Source organism: Erpetoichthys calabaricus, chromosome 3, assembly GCF_900747795.2.
Source record: "Erpetoichthys calabaricus chromosome 3, fErpCal1.3, whole genome shotgun sequence".
Lineage (NCBI taxonomy): Eukaryota > Metazoa > Chordata > Cladistia > Polypteriformes > Polypteridae > Erpetoichthys > Erpetoichthys calabaricus.
Genome location: NC_041396.2, coordinates 270,295,621 through 270,309,754, shown reverse-complemented (window position 1 = coordinate 270,309,754; position 14,134 = coordinate 270,295,621). Strand labels below are relative to the sequence as shown.

Genomic DNA, 14,134 nt, shown 5'->3' with positions numbered 1-14,134 from the left:
CATATGAAATAAAATAATTGTCTCTACATTTGCCACTATGATTCCAGAGTCTTGGCCTTATAATTCACAATGAGATCATTAATCACTCTATGTTTGCCACTTCAATTATAAATTCAACACCTAGAAGGAGAGGGAGTAGGAGCATGTCCCTTTAAAAGCAAGGGACACAAACAGCTCAAAAGCTCCACATTCAAATCCGTAAGTTCCATGCTTGAGAAGATAGTGGCACCTTAAACTGTATTCTTTTGTGATAGTGGGTGTTTCATTTCAGATCAGACTGGTCATCTCAACTCTTTGGAATGAAGACATTATAAAGACATGTGATTTGGTCCATTCTTCATTGAGATAGATAGATAGATAGATAGATAGATAGATAGATAGATAGATAGATAGATAGATAGATAGATAGATAGATAGATAGATAGATACTGTATTAATCCCAATGGGAAATTCAGTGTGTCAAGTTTCCTGTTAAAACATTTTGGCACAGACATTTTTGCTTACATTTTTTTTTTTTTACTTTCTGGCTTATCAGTGAAATTTCTGTAGTTGGGTACAACCACTATGGATTTTTCAACAGAAAAAATATGAGTGTCAGTGATTGAGCTTGCTCATTTGTATTGTAAAAGCTGATGTCATATTGCATGACATTTTGTTCCAGGGCATGTCAGATTTGTCAATCACAGTTGCTGATCTCGTCACTGCACCATGTCCAATGACGTAACTGAAAATTGCAGCCTGTATCACATTTTACCGACTGAGTGCCGATCTTTTTCTAGGAGCCAATGGTGTATTGCCTGACAGAGCAGCGCTTTACAAAGGGTTAACAACTGCAGTGAGTTCAGCAGCAATCTCTGCCCTTTAATTCTTTTTTCCATTCTGTTTTGGTATGTAAAATACAAGGCATAAGACAGGCAAGCTTCTCTTCTGCTTTTGAGGTTCAAAACACATGTCACCACATTCTATGCATTGTACTTCCAGATAATATTGATTGGTTCATTGGTTGTCATCTCTCCTGCGTACATGGCCTGTCCCTGCAACTAACGAGAAAATCAAACCGGTCTGAGTCATTAGACATGTCACAGTTGACAATCGGCTTCACAGGTGCATGCCGCCAATTGCCACTGACTGGCTAAGATTATGTAAATGAAGGCCACATCACTGAAAAAGTCATCTAATTTGACATAGGATTCACACCAGAATGTATTCAGTGCAACTTAAGTTTGATGTTTTTCTTTTTTTTTTGTATTGACTGGAATTTGACATGTTTCAACTGCCTTATTTTGTGTGTGATGTGAATGAGTGGGTGATTGTGTGAGTGTGTCCTTGAGAGCATTAGGTTATTTGTGGAATCTTAATTGATGCAGTGCAAATAAGTGTGCACTGCATTTGGTTAGTTCCTGCTTTGCACTTTATACAGCCAAGATTGGCAATAGCTTTCAGTCACTCTGAATTTAAATAAATGGCTTAGAAAGTGTATTGATGGACTTTGTGTTAACTTTATTTAATATGTCATACTTCTTCTTGTGTCTTCACTGACTAATACACATGCTATCAGGATTTTTTACTTGATATGAAAAGTGACTAAAATAAAATATTTTTGACGTCTTTATAATGTTTATTAGTACCAAATGCTAACTTAAGATTGTCATTCTGACAATGAAGGAAAATATGTTCTTTTCCCTAATCTAATGTGACTATACTTAATGGCATATGTATTATTATATTTCCCTTTACTTACCCTCTCCCTATTTTCTTCTGGGATACACGTACTCATCGGGTTAATTACCGGGCTGGTCTACTGTCACACCTTAACAATAACTCACACATACGTAGATATACGCATACATGCAGAACCTAATCACAAAAGTATTATATGAATAACACATTCACAGTCCACTTTCCCAAGTACTTCAAGTGACTTACTTATTATCGGCATGAAGAACATACAATGTTTTAAATACATCACAGACCTAAATATTACTTTGGTCTCAATATATATTCAAACATACAAAGACTCAACATCCTTGGTTATATGCCATTTATCAATCATAAATGCATTACTTTTTTTTTTTCTTTGTTCCCTACTATTGGATGGAGCCCTCATCCTCAGCCTTAATAAATCTTGCAGGTTGGAGCATATGGCATACTTTTGACTGCTCCATCCATCCATCCATCCTCTTCCGCTTATCCGAGGTCGGGTCGCGGGGGCAGCAGCTTGAGCAGAGATGCCCAGACTTCCCTCTCCCCGGCCACTTCTAGCTCTTCCGGGGGAATCCCAAGGCATTCCCAGGCCAGCCGGGAGACATAGTCCCTCCAGTGTGTCCTGGGTCTTCCCCGGGGCCTCCTCCCGATTGGACGTGCCCGGAGTACCTCACCAGGGAGGCGTCCAGGAGGCATCCTGATCAGATGCCCGAGCCACCTCATCTGACTCCTCTCGATGCGGAGGAGCAGCGGCTCTACTCTGAGCCCCTCCCGGATGATTGAGCTTTTCACCCTATCTTTAAGGGAGAGCCCAGACACCCTGCGGAGAAAACTCATTTCAGCCGCTTGTGTTCGCGATCTCGTTCTTTCGGTCACTACCCATAGCTCATGACCATAGGTGAGGGTAGGAACATAGATCGACTGGTAAATTGAGAGCTTTGCCTTATGGCTCAGCTCCTTTTTCACCACGACAGACCGATGCAGAGCCCGCATCACTGCGGACGCCGCACCGATCCGCCTGTCGATCTCATGCTCCATTCTTCCCTCACTCGTGAACAAGACCCCCGAAACACTTGAACTCCTCCACTTGGGGCAGGATCTCGCTCCCAACCCTGAGAGGGCACTCCACCCTTTCCGGCTGAGGACCATGGTCTCGGATTTGGAGGTGCTGATTCCATCCCAGCCGCTTCACACTCAGCTGCGAACCGATCCAGAGAGAGCTGAAGATCACGGCCTGATGAAGCAAACAGGGACAACGTCATCTGCAAAAAGCAGTGACCCAATCCTGAGTCCACCAACCCGGACCCCCTCAACACCCTGGCTGCGCCTAGAAATTCTGTCCATAAAAGTTATGAACAGAATCGGTGACAAAGGGCAGCCCTGGCGGAGTCCAACTCTCACTGGAAACGGGTTCGACTTACTGCTGGCAATGTGGACCAAGCTCTGACACCAATCGTACAGGGACCGAACAGCTCTTATCAGGGGGCCCGGTACCCCATACTCTCGGAGCACCCCCCACAGGATTCCCCGAGGGACACGGTCGAAAGCCTTTTCCAAGTCCACAAAACATATGTAGACTGATTGGGTGAACTCCCATGCACCCTCCAGGACCCTGCTAAGGGTGTAGAGCTGGTCCACTGTTCCGCGACCAGGACGAAAACCACACTGTTCCTCCTGAATCCGAGGTTCGACTGTCCGACGGACCCTCCTCTCCAGAACCCCAGAATAGACTTTTCCAGGGAGGCTGAGGAGTGTGATCCCTCTGTAGTTGGAACACACCCTCTGGTCCCCCTTCTTAAAGAGGGGGACCACCACCCCGGTCTGCCAATCCAGAGGCACTGTCCCTGATGTCCATGCGATGTTGCAGAGACGTGTCAACCAAGACAGCCCTACAACATCCAGAGCCTTGAGGAACTCCGGGCGTATCTCATCCACCCCCGGGGCCCTGCCACCAAGGAGTTTTTTGACCACCTCGGTGACCTCAGTCCCAGAGATGGGGGAGCCCACCTCCGAGTCCCCAGGCTCTGCTTCCTCATTGGAAGGCATGTTATTGGGATTGAGGAGGTCTTCGAAGTACTCCCCCCACCGACCCACAACGTCCCAAGTCGAGGTCAGCAGCGCACCATCCCCACCATACACAGTGTTGACACTGCACTGCTTCCCCTTCCTGAGACGCCAGACGGTGGACCAGAATCTCCTTGAAGCCGTCCGAAAGTCGTTCTCCATGGTCTCCCCAAACTCCTCCCATGCCCGAGTTTTTGCCTCAGCAACCACCAAAGCCGCATTCTGCTTGGCCTGCTGGTACCTATCAGCTGCCTCCAGAGTCCCACAGGACAAAAGAGACCGGTAGGACTCCTTCTTCAGCTTGACGGCATCCTTCACCGCTGGTGTCCACCAACGGGTTCGGGGATTGCCGCCACGACAGGCACCGACTACCTTACGGCCACAGCTCCGGTCAGCCGCATCAACAATAGAGGCACGGAACATGGCCCATTCGGACTTAATGTCCCCCACCTCAATCGGACATGGTCGAAGTTCTGCCGGAGGTGGGAGTTGAAGCTACTTCTGACAGGGGGCTCTGCCAGACGTTCCCAGCAGACCCTCACAACACGTTTGGGCCTACCAGGCCTGACTGGCATCCTCCCCCACCATCGGAGCCAACTCACCACCAGGTGGTGATCAGTTGAAAGCTCCACCCCTCTCTTCACCCGAGTGTCCAAGACATGTGGCTGCAAGTCCGACGACACGACCACAAAGTCGATCATTGAACTGAGGCCTAGGGTGTCCTGGTGCCAAGTGCACATATGAACACCCCTATGCTTGAACATGGTGTTCATTATGGACAATCCGTGACGAGCACAGAAGTCCAATAACAAAACACCACTCGGGTTCAGATCGGGGGGGCCATTCCTCCCAATCACGCCCTTCCAGGTCTCACTGTCATTGCCCACGTGAGCATTGAAGTCTCCCAGCAGTACAAGGTAGTCCCCAGAAGGTATGCCCTCTAGCACCCCCTCCAGGGACTTCAAAAAGGGTGGGTACTCCGAACTGCTGTTCGGTGCATACGCACAAAGAACAGTTAGGACCCGTCCCCCCACCCGAAGGCGGAGGGAGGGCTACCCTCTCGTCCACTGGGGTAAACCCCAATGTATAGGCTCCAAGTCGGAGGGCAATAAGTATGCCCACCCTCGCTCTGCGCCTCTCACCGGGGGCAACTCCAGAGTGGTACAGAGTCCAGCCCCTCTCAAAGAGATTGGTTCCAGAGTCCAAGCTGTGCGTCGAGGTGAGCCCGACTATATCTAGCCGGAACCTCTCGACCTCGCGCACTAGCCAGGCTCCTTCCCCTTCAGAGAGGTGACATTCTACGTCCCAAGAGCCAGCTTCTGTAGCCGAGGATCGGACCGCCAAGGTCCCCGCCTTCGGCCACTACCCAACTCACACTGCACCCGACCTCCTTGGCCCCTCCCATAGGTGGTGAGCCCATGGGAAGGGGGACCCACGTTGCCCTCTTCGGGCTGTGCCCAGCCGAGCCCCATGGGTGCAAGCCCGGCCACCAGGCACTCGCCATCGAGCCCCACCTCCAGGCCTGGCTCCAGAGGGGGGCCCCGGTGACCCACGTCCGGGCGAGGGAAAACGCTGTCCAAATTTTGTATTCATCATGGAGGTTTTGTTGAACCGCACTTTGTCTCATCCCTCACCTAGGACCAGTTTGCCTTGGGTGGCCCTACCAGGGGCATAAAGGCCCGGACAACAGAGCTCCTAGGATCATTGGGACACGCAAACCCCTCCACCACGATAAGGTGGCGGTTCGAGGAGGGGTTCTGACTGTTCCAGGAGCTCTTAATATCCACTTTATTACTCCAATTACTCTAGCTATGAAGACAAAGTATAGAAAGTTAAACGCCATTTTATTTATTAAAGAACAAAAATACTAGTAGAGAAAAGCATAACTGAAAATGTGGATAGCAAAGTCTGGATATTATATACATTTTACAAAAAGCTTACGAAAAGTTAAAGATGTCAAAGATGAATGTCCCAGGGCGGCTTTTTAATTCAGCAATTGATTTTCATGAAATGCTTCAGCTGACGATCACATGAAACCGTTCACACGTCTTGGTTTCCTCTTTCAACATTGCATTTCTGTTGTCACTCTTGCTCTCTTCTAATGTCGCTCCCTTCTCGCTGTTTAGTGTGTCATATTTATTTTGAAATTCCACTGGAGTTTCACAACACATAATTGTTATATACACCTGCTTGGCTGGCTGCCAATATGCTGAATGAATTTGCTCAAACTCTTTAATCTGTTTGAATATGTCCGTTTCCCAAACAATAAAGTTTTTGATGTTTTAAGACCCTTCCTGTCCCACACTAGATACTGGTTTGGCAATTTCTAGTCCAATGGCATCTCCTACAGTTCGCAGATTATAAAGTAATAAATACTGCTTGAGGCATCTGCATGTCTTCCCTTCCACCAGTTTAGTCCATGGTGCAACAGATGTTACTGTTTTTTAATTACTAGTACAATTCAGGAAAACAGGATGCTTTGATGTTAAAACTTCCCATGCAAGTGTCCTGTATTTAAATTCTTCTTGTGTGGCTTGAGCAAAATATAATGGAAAAATAGACACAAAATTGCAGATTTTGCACACCAGAACAGCATAGATACGCCTACATACCATTAATGTGGCGACCTAGTATATGTAATTCTGTTCACCCTCAAATACCCAGCCCAAAAACATTTATACTCTGAACCCCAAAACAATTTGGAAACATAATTATTTTCAACATTGTTTCAGATGTTTTTTTCCATATGTTAAACATGTGCTTCTTTGCAGGAGCTTGTCTTAATGAATTGCATGTATGTGTTGTTTTTATTTACTTTTACTTTTCAATCTCTTAATGAATTTGTGTTTTCTCTCTTTCTTACTGTTTCTCTAATGTTCATTAGCCAGCTTTTGTTTGTTTTGATTTTGATGTGTATGTCAGACAAATTTACTAGACCACTGACCACTTTACTTCTTTGCAGACCTACCTTCCAGCTCTTTAGTTGGCATACTTGTCTGCTGGGTATCATCAGCTGCTTTGTCATGATGTTTCTGATCAATGCAGTCTACTCGTCTATCAGCATTGTGGTCATGCTTGTTCTCCTGGTATTTATACACTACCGAGCACCTACCAGCAGCTGGGGATACATCAGTCAAGCTCTCATCTTCCACCAGGTCAGTTCTGTGCACAGATCAGTCTTAAGCATTGCAGTCAGGATGAAAGTATACTTACTCTGCCATCCAACTGTTAGGGGTAAATAATTTAGCTTCAGTAACTGCTATGCGAAAAATTCCTCTCTCTAAATAACATTAGAAAAATTTATGCTAGTATGTGCCATAGCTTGTACAATAATTTTACTATATACTACAATATATAGCAATATTTTATCCACGTGTTTTCATTTTTGAAATAAAATTTATACTTTAAATTAGTTTATGCCATAAGTTGTTTTTGGCATTGCGCTTTTTGCTTTGGCATTGCGCTTAAATTACTTACCCAAAAATAAATTGCTATTATTCTGCTTATGTAATAATGGAATTTCAAATTAGAACATTAGAACACTCTAGACGAGAACAGGCCATTCAGCCCAACAAAGCTCGCCAGTCCTATCCACTTATTTCTTCCAAAAAAACATCGTTGAGTTTTGAAAGTCCGTAAAGTCTTACTGTCTACCACACTACTTGGTAGCTTATTCCGAGTGTCTATCGTTCTTTGAGTAAAGAAAAACTTCCTAATGTTTGTGCAAAATTTACCCTTAACAAGTTTCCAACTGTGTCCATGTGTTCTTGATTAACTCTCGATCCACTGTACTAATGGCAGAAGAGTAGTGAGTACAACACTCCAAATTTTTAAAAGAAGGTTTTTATTCATAATTTTGCGATAGAAGTCATTGACATCCTAGTATTCTCTGTGGTGTTGCATCTAAAATTTAGACTTTCAATTATAATTTCTTTGTTTAGCTTTAAACAGTTTGTTGTGCTTTTGTCATTTTTTGGAAATGAGAGTGTTCTAGTGTAGTAGCTGGGAGTGGTTGGGTTTGTAAGTTGCTTTTTTCCAGTTGTTAAATCGTGGTGATGAGTCAAATACAGTCTCGGAGCTTTTGGGATGGCTAAAGTATCTGCAGGCATAGCAATATGCAGAGTCCGAATTTTTTGAGTATTCAAGCCAGAGGTGAATACTGCACCAGACCACCTTGAAACTTCTTCTCCTGTCTCCTATCAGAATCTTTGTGTATAATTTTAAAACTGGCTGCATCGGTAGATCATCTCTACATTTTCTGATGTTTGCAGATAGAACAATTACTAAGATACATATTCACACAGTATGACAGACCATCAGAAAATATCTCATCATAAAACCTGATGGAGCAGTGCTGGTAGAAGCACATGGCCCCTGTGTCTGTGTCTGATACTCCGCTTCTGTGTCACCCTGGGCTTCACTCTCAAGACATTCACTGGTCTCCCTCTGTTCTGTGCCTTTGCACTGCAAACTGGCTGTCTCTCCAGTGCATAAAAACATTTGGCCCACATATATTTTTCTCAGACCCAGGTAGCCTTTGCATTTTGGTTGGGGGGCACCATGGTTCTTGTCATGGGAGCAACTGCAAGTGGCGTGGCTCAATACAAGTACTTTTGATTGAGAGGGGTGTCCTCACATGAAACTTTGAACAGCATGTCATGTAATAAGTACATTCAAAGAGCAGTCTATCATGAAAGTTCACATGGCGTGATTTAGTGACATTCTCATGTGAAACTCCGAGCAATGTGGCACGATACAAGTACATTCGATCGAAGAGCAGTCCCCGATGAAAATTAATGTTGCTTGATGCAGTGACATTTGATTAAACTTCCCATGTGAAACAGCAAGCAGGCATGTTGCCAGTACTCTAATTTCAAACTGGTAGAGCACTGCTCAGAAAACTAACAGCCTTATTGTGCATCAACAAAATGATTCCTGTGCACTTCAATAGAACCTTTGTGCATAATGGTGCATAAAGATGATCTGTCACATACTGCCTTTTTACACAGCTGTGATATTTAATATAAATGATCAGTCATGGACAGCTATACACCATTGGGATGATCTAAACCTAAGCTATCTAATGTTAATAAGCCTTTCACTATATATGACTTGATATACTGTAGGTAGCACCTTTGATAAAACCAGATTCACTCAGCTGTGATGCACTGGACTGAGCTACTGGTACATATATATGTGCAAATTGTATATTTAACTAAAGAAAGAGAGCAGACAACATGGAAACTTTTGATTTTTTTTTTTAAATCGGACCCTTTAGGGTATGTAAACATACTGCTATTGCTTTTGATTGACTTTTGGATTCATTGCAACATTCACAAACAACTTGGAAATATGGTGGTCTCCTGCTGGCGAAACACCTCATAAGTGACTAGATCTCTTGTACTAGCTCTCTTTAGATTTATACAGTGATGAATGTTATTAAAATCTATTGTCTTCTAAAACAAGAATGTTACCACGTTCCTTTCCTATTTTACTTTATAGGTGAGAAAGTACTTGCTTCTCTTGGATATTCGTAAAGAACACGTTAAGTTCTGGAGGCCTCAGATTCTGCTCATGGTGGCCAATGCAAGAACTAGCTGTCATCTCATTAAGTTTATCAATGACCTCAAGAAGGGTGGTCTGTATGTTTTGGGTCATGTAGAGATTGGAGACCTGGGTGAGTGGTATTGTGGACATACAGTTTAAAAAAAGTTAGAGATAAAGTGAAAGTTTTAGCAAACTACTTAAATTGTGGACAAAGTAGAAAACTGTGACTGTCTAGAACTCAGGCTTAGATACAGACATTATCAGTAATGTTAATAGTAAGTAAGATGCAAATCTGATTTACAACAGTATGTTCCTTTTTTCTTCATGGGACTAACCATGTATGTGATAAATGCTTTAGTAAGCCTCACAAGTATTTATCTGGCTTTTCTATTCAAAAGTAGAAAATGCACAGGCAGTTAACTTAATGCATAAAAGCACTTTACATGCACAGCACTGTCTAATGTGCATGATTGAAATAATTTTACTCTGTTAGTGAAGAACTTGAGCAAAAGTAGTAGTCTTTTAAGTCTGAGGGATTCTAATGGAACAGAAATAATTCTAACTGGAGTTGTTTTTGCTGTTTTGGTGCTGCTCACATAATCTTATTAAGCTTGTACTTTGTTTTCAGTCTAGATTCACCGTACTTTAGTTGACCTATACTTTTCTGTTATATGCAGATTCACTCCCCTCAGACCCCATCCAACCGCAGTACAATTTTTGGCTCAGTTTGGTAGACAAGCTGAATGTGAAGGCTTTTGTGGACCTTACACTATCACCTTCTGTCCGACAAGGTACTCAGCACCTTCTTCGCATTACTGGGCTTGGTAAGTGTCTGTGAAACTAATCATAATTAAATTGTGAAGGTTGTTCTTTAATAGACAAGTTTTAAGGTTTCTGTTGACTTTGTTTAATACTGCTTACTTCATTAAGGAAGCAAAATTTCCAATACCTACCAGCAGATGTGGCACCATTATGCTTTGGTAACCATCTCATCAAAACTTACTGTTAACAGCAGAGCACGCTTCTGTTATAGTCATTTTTGTACAATTAAGGTCCAGTGTTCTTTGCATGTAAGAGCAATACTTCTAAGTCTTTATTTTTGTTATCTTATGTTTTCTAGGTGGAATGAAGCCCAACACTCTTATGCTAGGATTTTATGACAACTGTACCCCAGAAGACTATTTCTTGCAAGATCCAGCCTTTCAGAATAGCCAAGAAAATGATTTGTTTGGTGTGGATATGACATCATTACAAGCTCATTTCCCTCCTGTACGAGACAATGAGAGCAGCAAAAACATGTCTGCAGCTGAGTATGTGGCAATTATTTCTGATGCCATCAAAATGCAGAAGAATGTCTGTCTGGGTCGTTACTTTTTTTCTCTAGACAAGAAGGACTTACTCTCACGTAGCAGAAAGCAACCTGATCGCATTGCCATTGATGTGTGGCCACTGAACCTTCTTCGCCCAGACAGCACCAATTATGTGGATGTCTGCAGTCTCTTTTTGTTACAGATGGCCTGCATCTTGAATATGGTGTCCTCTTGGAGATCTGCACGTTTGCGGATTTTTTTGTGCATTGAGTCTGGAGATGACGGGTGGATCCGCAAAGAGGAGAAACTCAGGGAACTACTGAATAAACTGCGGATCAAAGCTACTATCAAGATTGTGATCTGGGATGAGGTCACAGCTTTACACTGGCACAAAAATCAGAGAGCTCCTACTCCTGGGGCTGGGGACGATGGTGTAAGATCCATTGCCAATGCACCCAATTCTGCTAGCTTAACAAATGTCTCAAAGATTACTGATGAATACCTTGTAGCTATCAACCAAATGGTTCTTAAGCAAGCTTTAAATACCGCTGTTCGTTTTCTGTATCTTCCCCGGCCTCCGGCTGATACTTCCCAATATGAGCGTTACCTGGAGCAGCTAGAGATCATGACTAGAGATCTGGGACCCACTCTGCTTATTCATGGTCTTACTGCTGTAACTTGTACTGAGCTCTGACCCTATGGTGGTGTATATGTGCTTGTTAATTTTTTTCTCTTCAGTCACCAAAGTTTCTATTACTGGGCTTTAAAAGAATTTAAAAAATGTTGTTTTGTGAACGAGTAAAACAGCCCACCAGTGTCGGTTCCACTCTCGATAACATGTAGTTTGCTGTGGACAGCAGTAAGGCAACACCTCTAGTGAGAAGTGTTCCCAATGTGAATATCTGAGGAAATTTACATTACACTGTCCCTTAGAATCAAAATGTGGATTACAGCTGCAGAGGCTGAAAGGTATTTATTTCTGTCTAAACTCATTTGTGACTTCTCGTGATGCAGTGTAAAATGATTAATATGTGACTAAAGAAAGACACTTTTTTCAGTACTAGCAATGTGGAATTCCTACTTAGTGAGAGAGGAGTTGGCAATTTGATGAGCACAGCATATATCCCCATGGGCTTGTGCTGCTCTTCAGTGCCCTGAAGGATACTTTTATAAAAGTCTTATAGTGATAACGTATGAAAGCAGATTCAAATTCTGTATGAAGCTAATTGGATATAGTTTTTAACTGTAGGATTGTTGAAATGGAGAAGCAAAGACAGAAGTAAAAAAAGCAACTGTAAAAATGTTGTTAAATAATTTGAGCAATTATTTAGATTTCATCCGGATAAGCTTCCATCAATATCAGTGCTGCCAAGATAAACTATGGCTTCTGACTATGGCCCTGTATTGAAATAAGGCAGTTCAGTGGGGTGGAACTATAAATGACAAAAGTAGTAAAGTGATACATTTTGTCTGTAGAAACTTAAAACCAGTACAACTTAGTCTTGCTGACGGATTTTTTGTTTTTGAATGTTGGTGTTTCTGTATGAAAAAATGTGAGTTTTGACAGAGATGCAGGCAACATGAATTTACTTCATAACAAAAGAACCCGTTTTTAAACATTTCTTCCCAGAACAAATCTCCTAAAAGTTTGTACCTATGACTAAACTTGAAAGTTCTCTACCTGCATGTAAGAGACATGTAGCTCAGTCCGTCAAATAGTGACAGACAGTTGTACAGATTTTTGTAAAGGATGTGTAACATTTGTCAAGAGCTTCTCTTCTGTCAATTTTGTCTACATCATTCAGTTAACCAAAGACCTTTGTTCAAACAGTAATAATGCGCTTTATAACCCTTTTACATTCATTTTCTTATATAGGATGAATTAACACCAACAGCATTTTAGATCTTTGAAAGGTATAATGCTTTCTTTTCATGAGTAGTATTGTGGTCATATTTATTTTAATTTAATTTAGTTCTCATCCTTCTGGATAAAAGATGACTGAATATTTAGAAAAATCATTTAAAAAATACTGCTTATTTGAAAGTGCCTAAAATGTAACATTCTACCTTAAAAACTAATGAATAGGACTTTTGATATATATGGTACATGCTTAAAATGGCAGCCCTTTGGTACAGATGTATTATGAGATCGTTTTTAAAATTACTGTGTTAGATGTTCCTGGGCCAGGTGTGGTCTACGCTGTTTTAAGGTTCATGAGCTTGGCCCCCACTTTCCTGGTATTCACATACCACTCATGGTTGAAGTAGTTTATGAAACAGCTATGTCTAACTTGTACACACCTGTACAGATTATGTAGTTCATTTTATTGGTGGGAACAAATACAAAGCAACACACATTTTAAACAGTGACTACATTAGATATTCCTCCTACTTAACAATTGTGCTACCCCAGCGTATTTGATGTGGCTGAACACATACCTCAAAAGCAGTATATATAGTTGGGTGTGTTCACTGTATACACAACATCTTGACATATTTCACCTTGTTTCAGCTACTGGTTACTATGCTTATAGATTTACATGTTTTTACATATATCCCATTATTTTCCTAATTGTATTCCAAACATAACTTCTTTCAGTTACTTTTATATAAAACCTATTTCATTATCATGTTTAAGTTGTCAAAAACATTACTCTGCATTATGTGTGTTCAAAATAATCTCAGTCTTTCATGGATTTTGAATCTAAATCCCAATATGGTGCTTTTGAGTAAAGGCATCTTCTCATCTGATGTTTAGTAGTAACAGTCTGTCTTCTTGTATGTGTGCAGTGTGAATCAATAACATTTTCTTAATGAGGTTTTGTTCAGGTGTATTCTCCCTGCTACAGACACACTCTAAAAATAGTATGAAAAAGTGGTACACTACACTTTGGTAATGCATAGCCAAGTAGCTTTGCAACATAAGCAACAAATGAAAGGCAGCTATACATTTTTCAGTTACTCCTAAGCACAGAGGCACATTTCCACATTATTAATTATTTTTGTCATGAAGTGTTCAAAATGGGAGGGTTTTGTTACTAAATAATCAAGTTAATATTTCTTTTAATTAACAGGTTACTTTGCAAAGACCAGTAGATTACTGTATTTTCATATCTGACATGATACCAAGAATGCTTTTTTTTATGTATTTTGTCTGCATGCATATCTTTAAATACTGTTCACTGAAAAGTTTGCAACTTTGAGGTTGTAGTTTACTCTAGTGCTTGCTCAAACAAATGGCAAAATTTACAAACTAGTTTGCAGAGTATGAGTAGAATAAGCAAACATTTGAAATGAATCTACCATTTTTGTTATAAAAGTCAACATTTTGTAGCACAAAACGATGAATAAGCTGTCTTGGTTGAAACAGTGCCATTGATATCTAATACCATCAATAAAATTGCAAAATATGCTTGAGTAACTTATGGTTCATTTGCTGTGATGCCTTAATATATCTCAATTTGTGTCCGCTCTTATCCAAAAATATTTAAGATCAAGAGGAAAACTTA

General features: G+C 41.6%; 1 protein-coding gene across 2 annotated transcripts in view; it reads left to right on the top strand.

Annotated features, from left to right (window-relative positions):
* The window catches only part of slc12a9 (solute carrier family 12 member 9), a 95,865-nt gene extending 82,141 nt beyond the window's left edge, over positions 1 to 13,724 (top strand). For both annotated transcript variants that reach the window (XM_028798274.2, XM_028798273.2), the window contains 4 exons: positions 6,731 to 6,923; positions 9,271 to 9,445; positions 9,993 to 10,139; positions 10,436 to 13,724. In XM_028798274.2, the coding sequence (XP_028654107.1) occupies positions 6,731 to 6,923; positions 9,271 to 9,445; positions 9,993 to 10,139; positions 10,436 to 11,319 (1,399 nt within the window). In that variant the 3' untranslated portion in view covers positions 11,320 to 13,724. The remainder of the gene's footprint in view (positions 1 to 6,730; positions 6,924 to 9,270; positions 9,446 to 9,992; positions 10,140 to 10,435) is intronic.
* Positions 13,725 to 14,134: the final 410 nt, after the last annotated feature.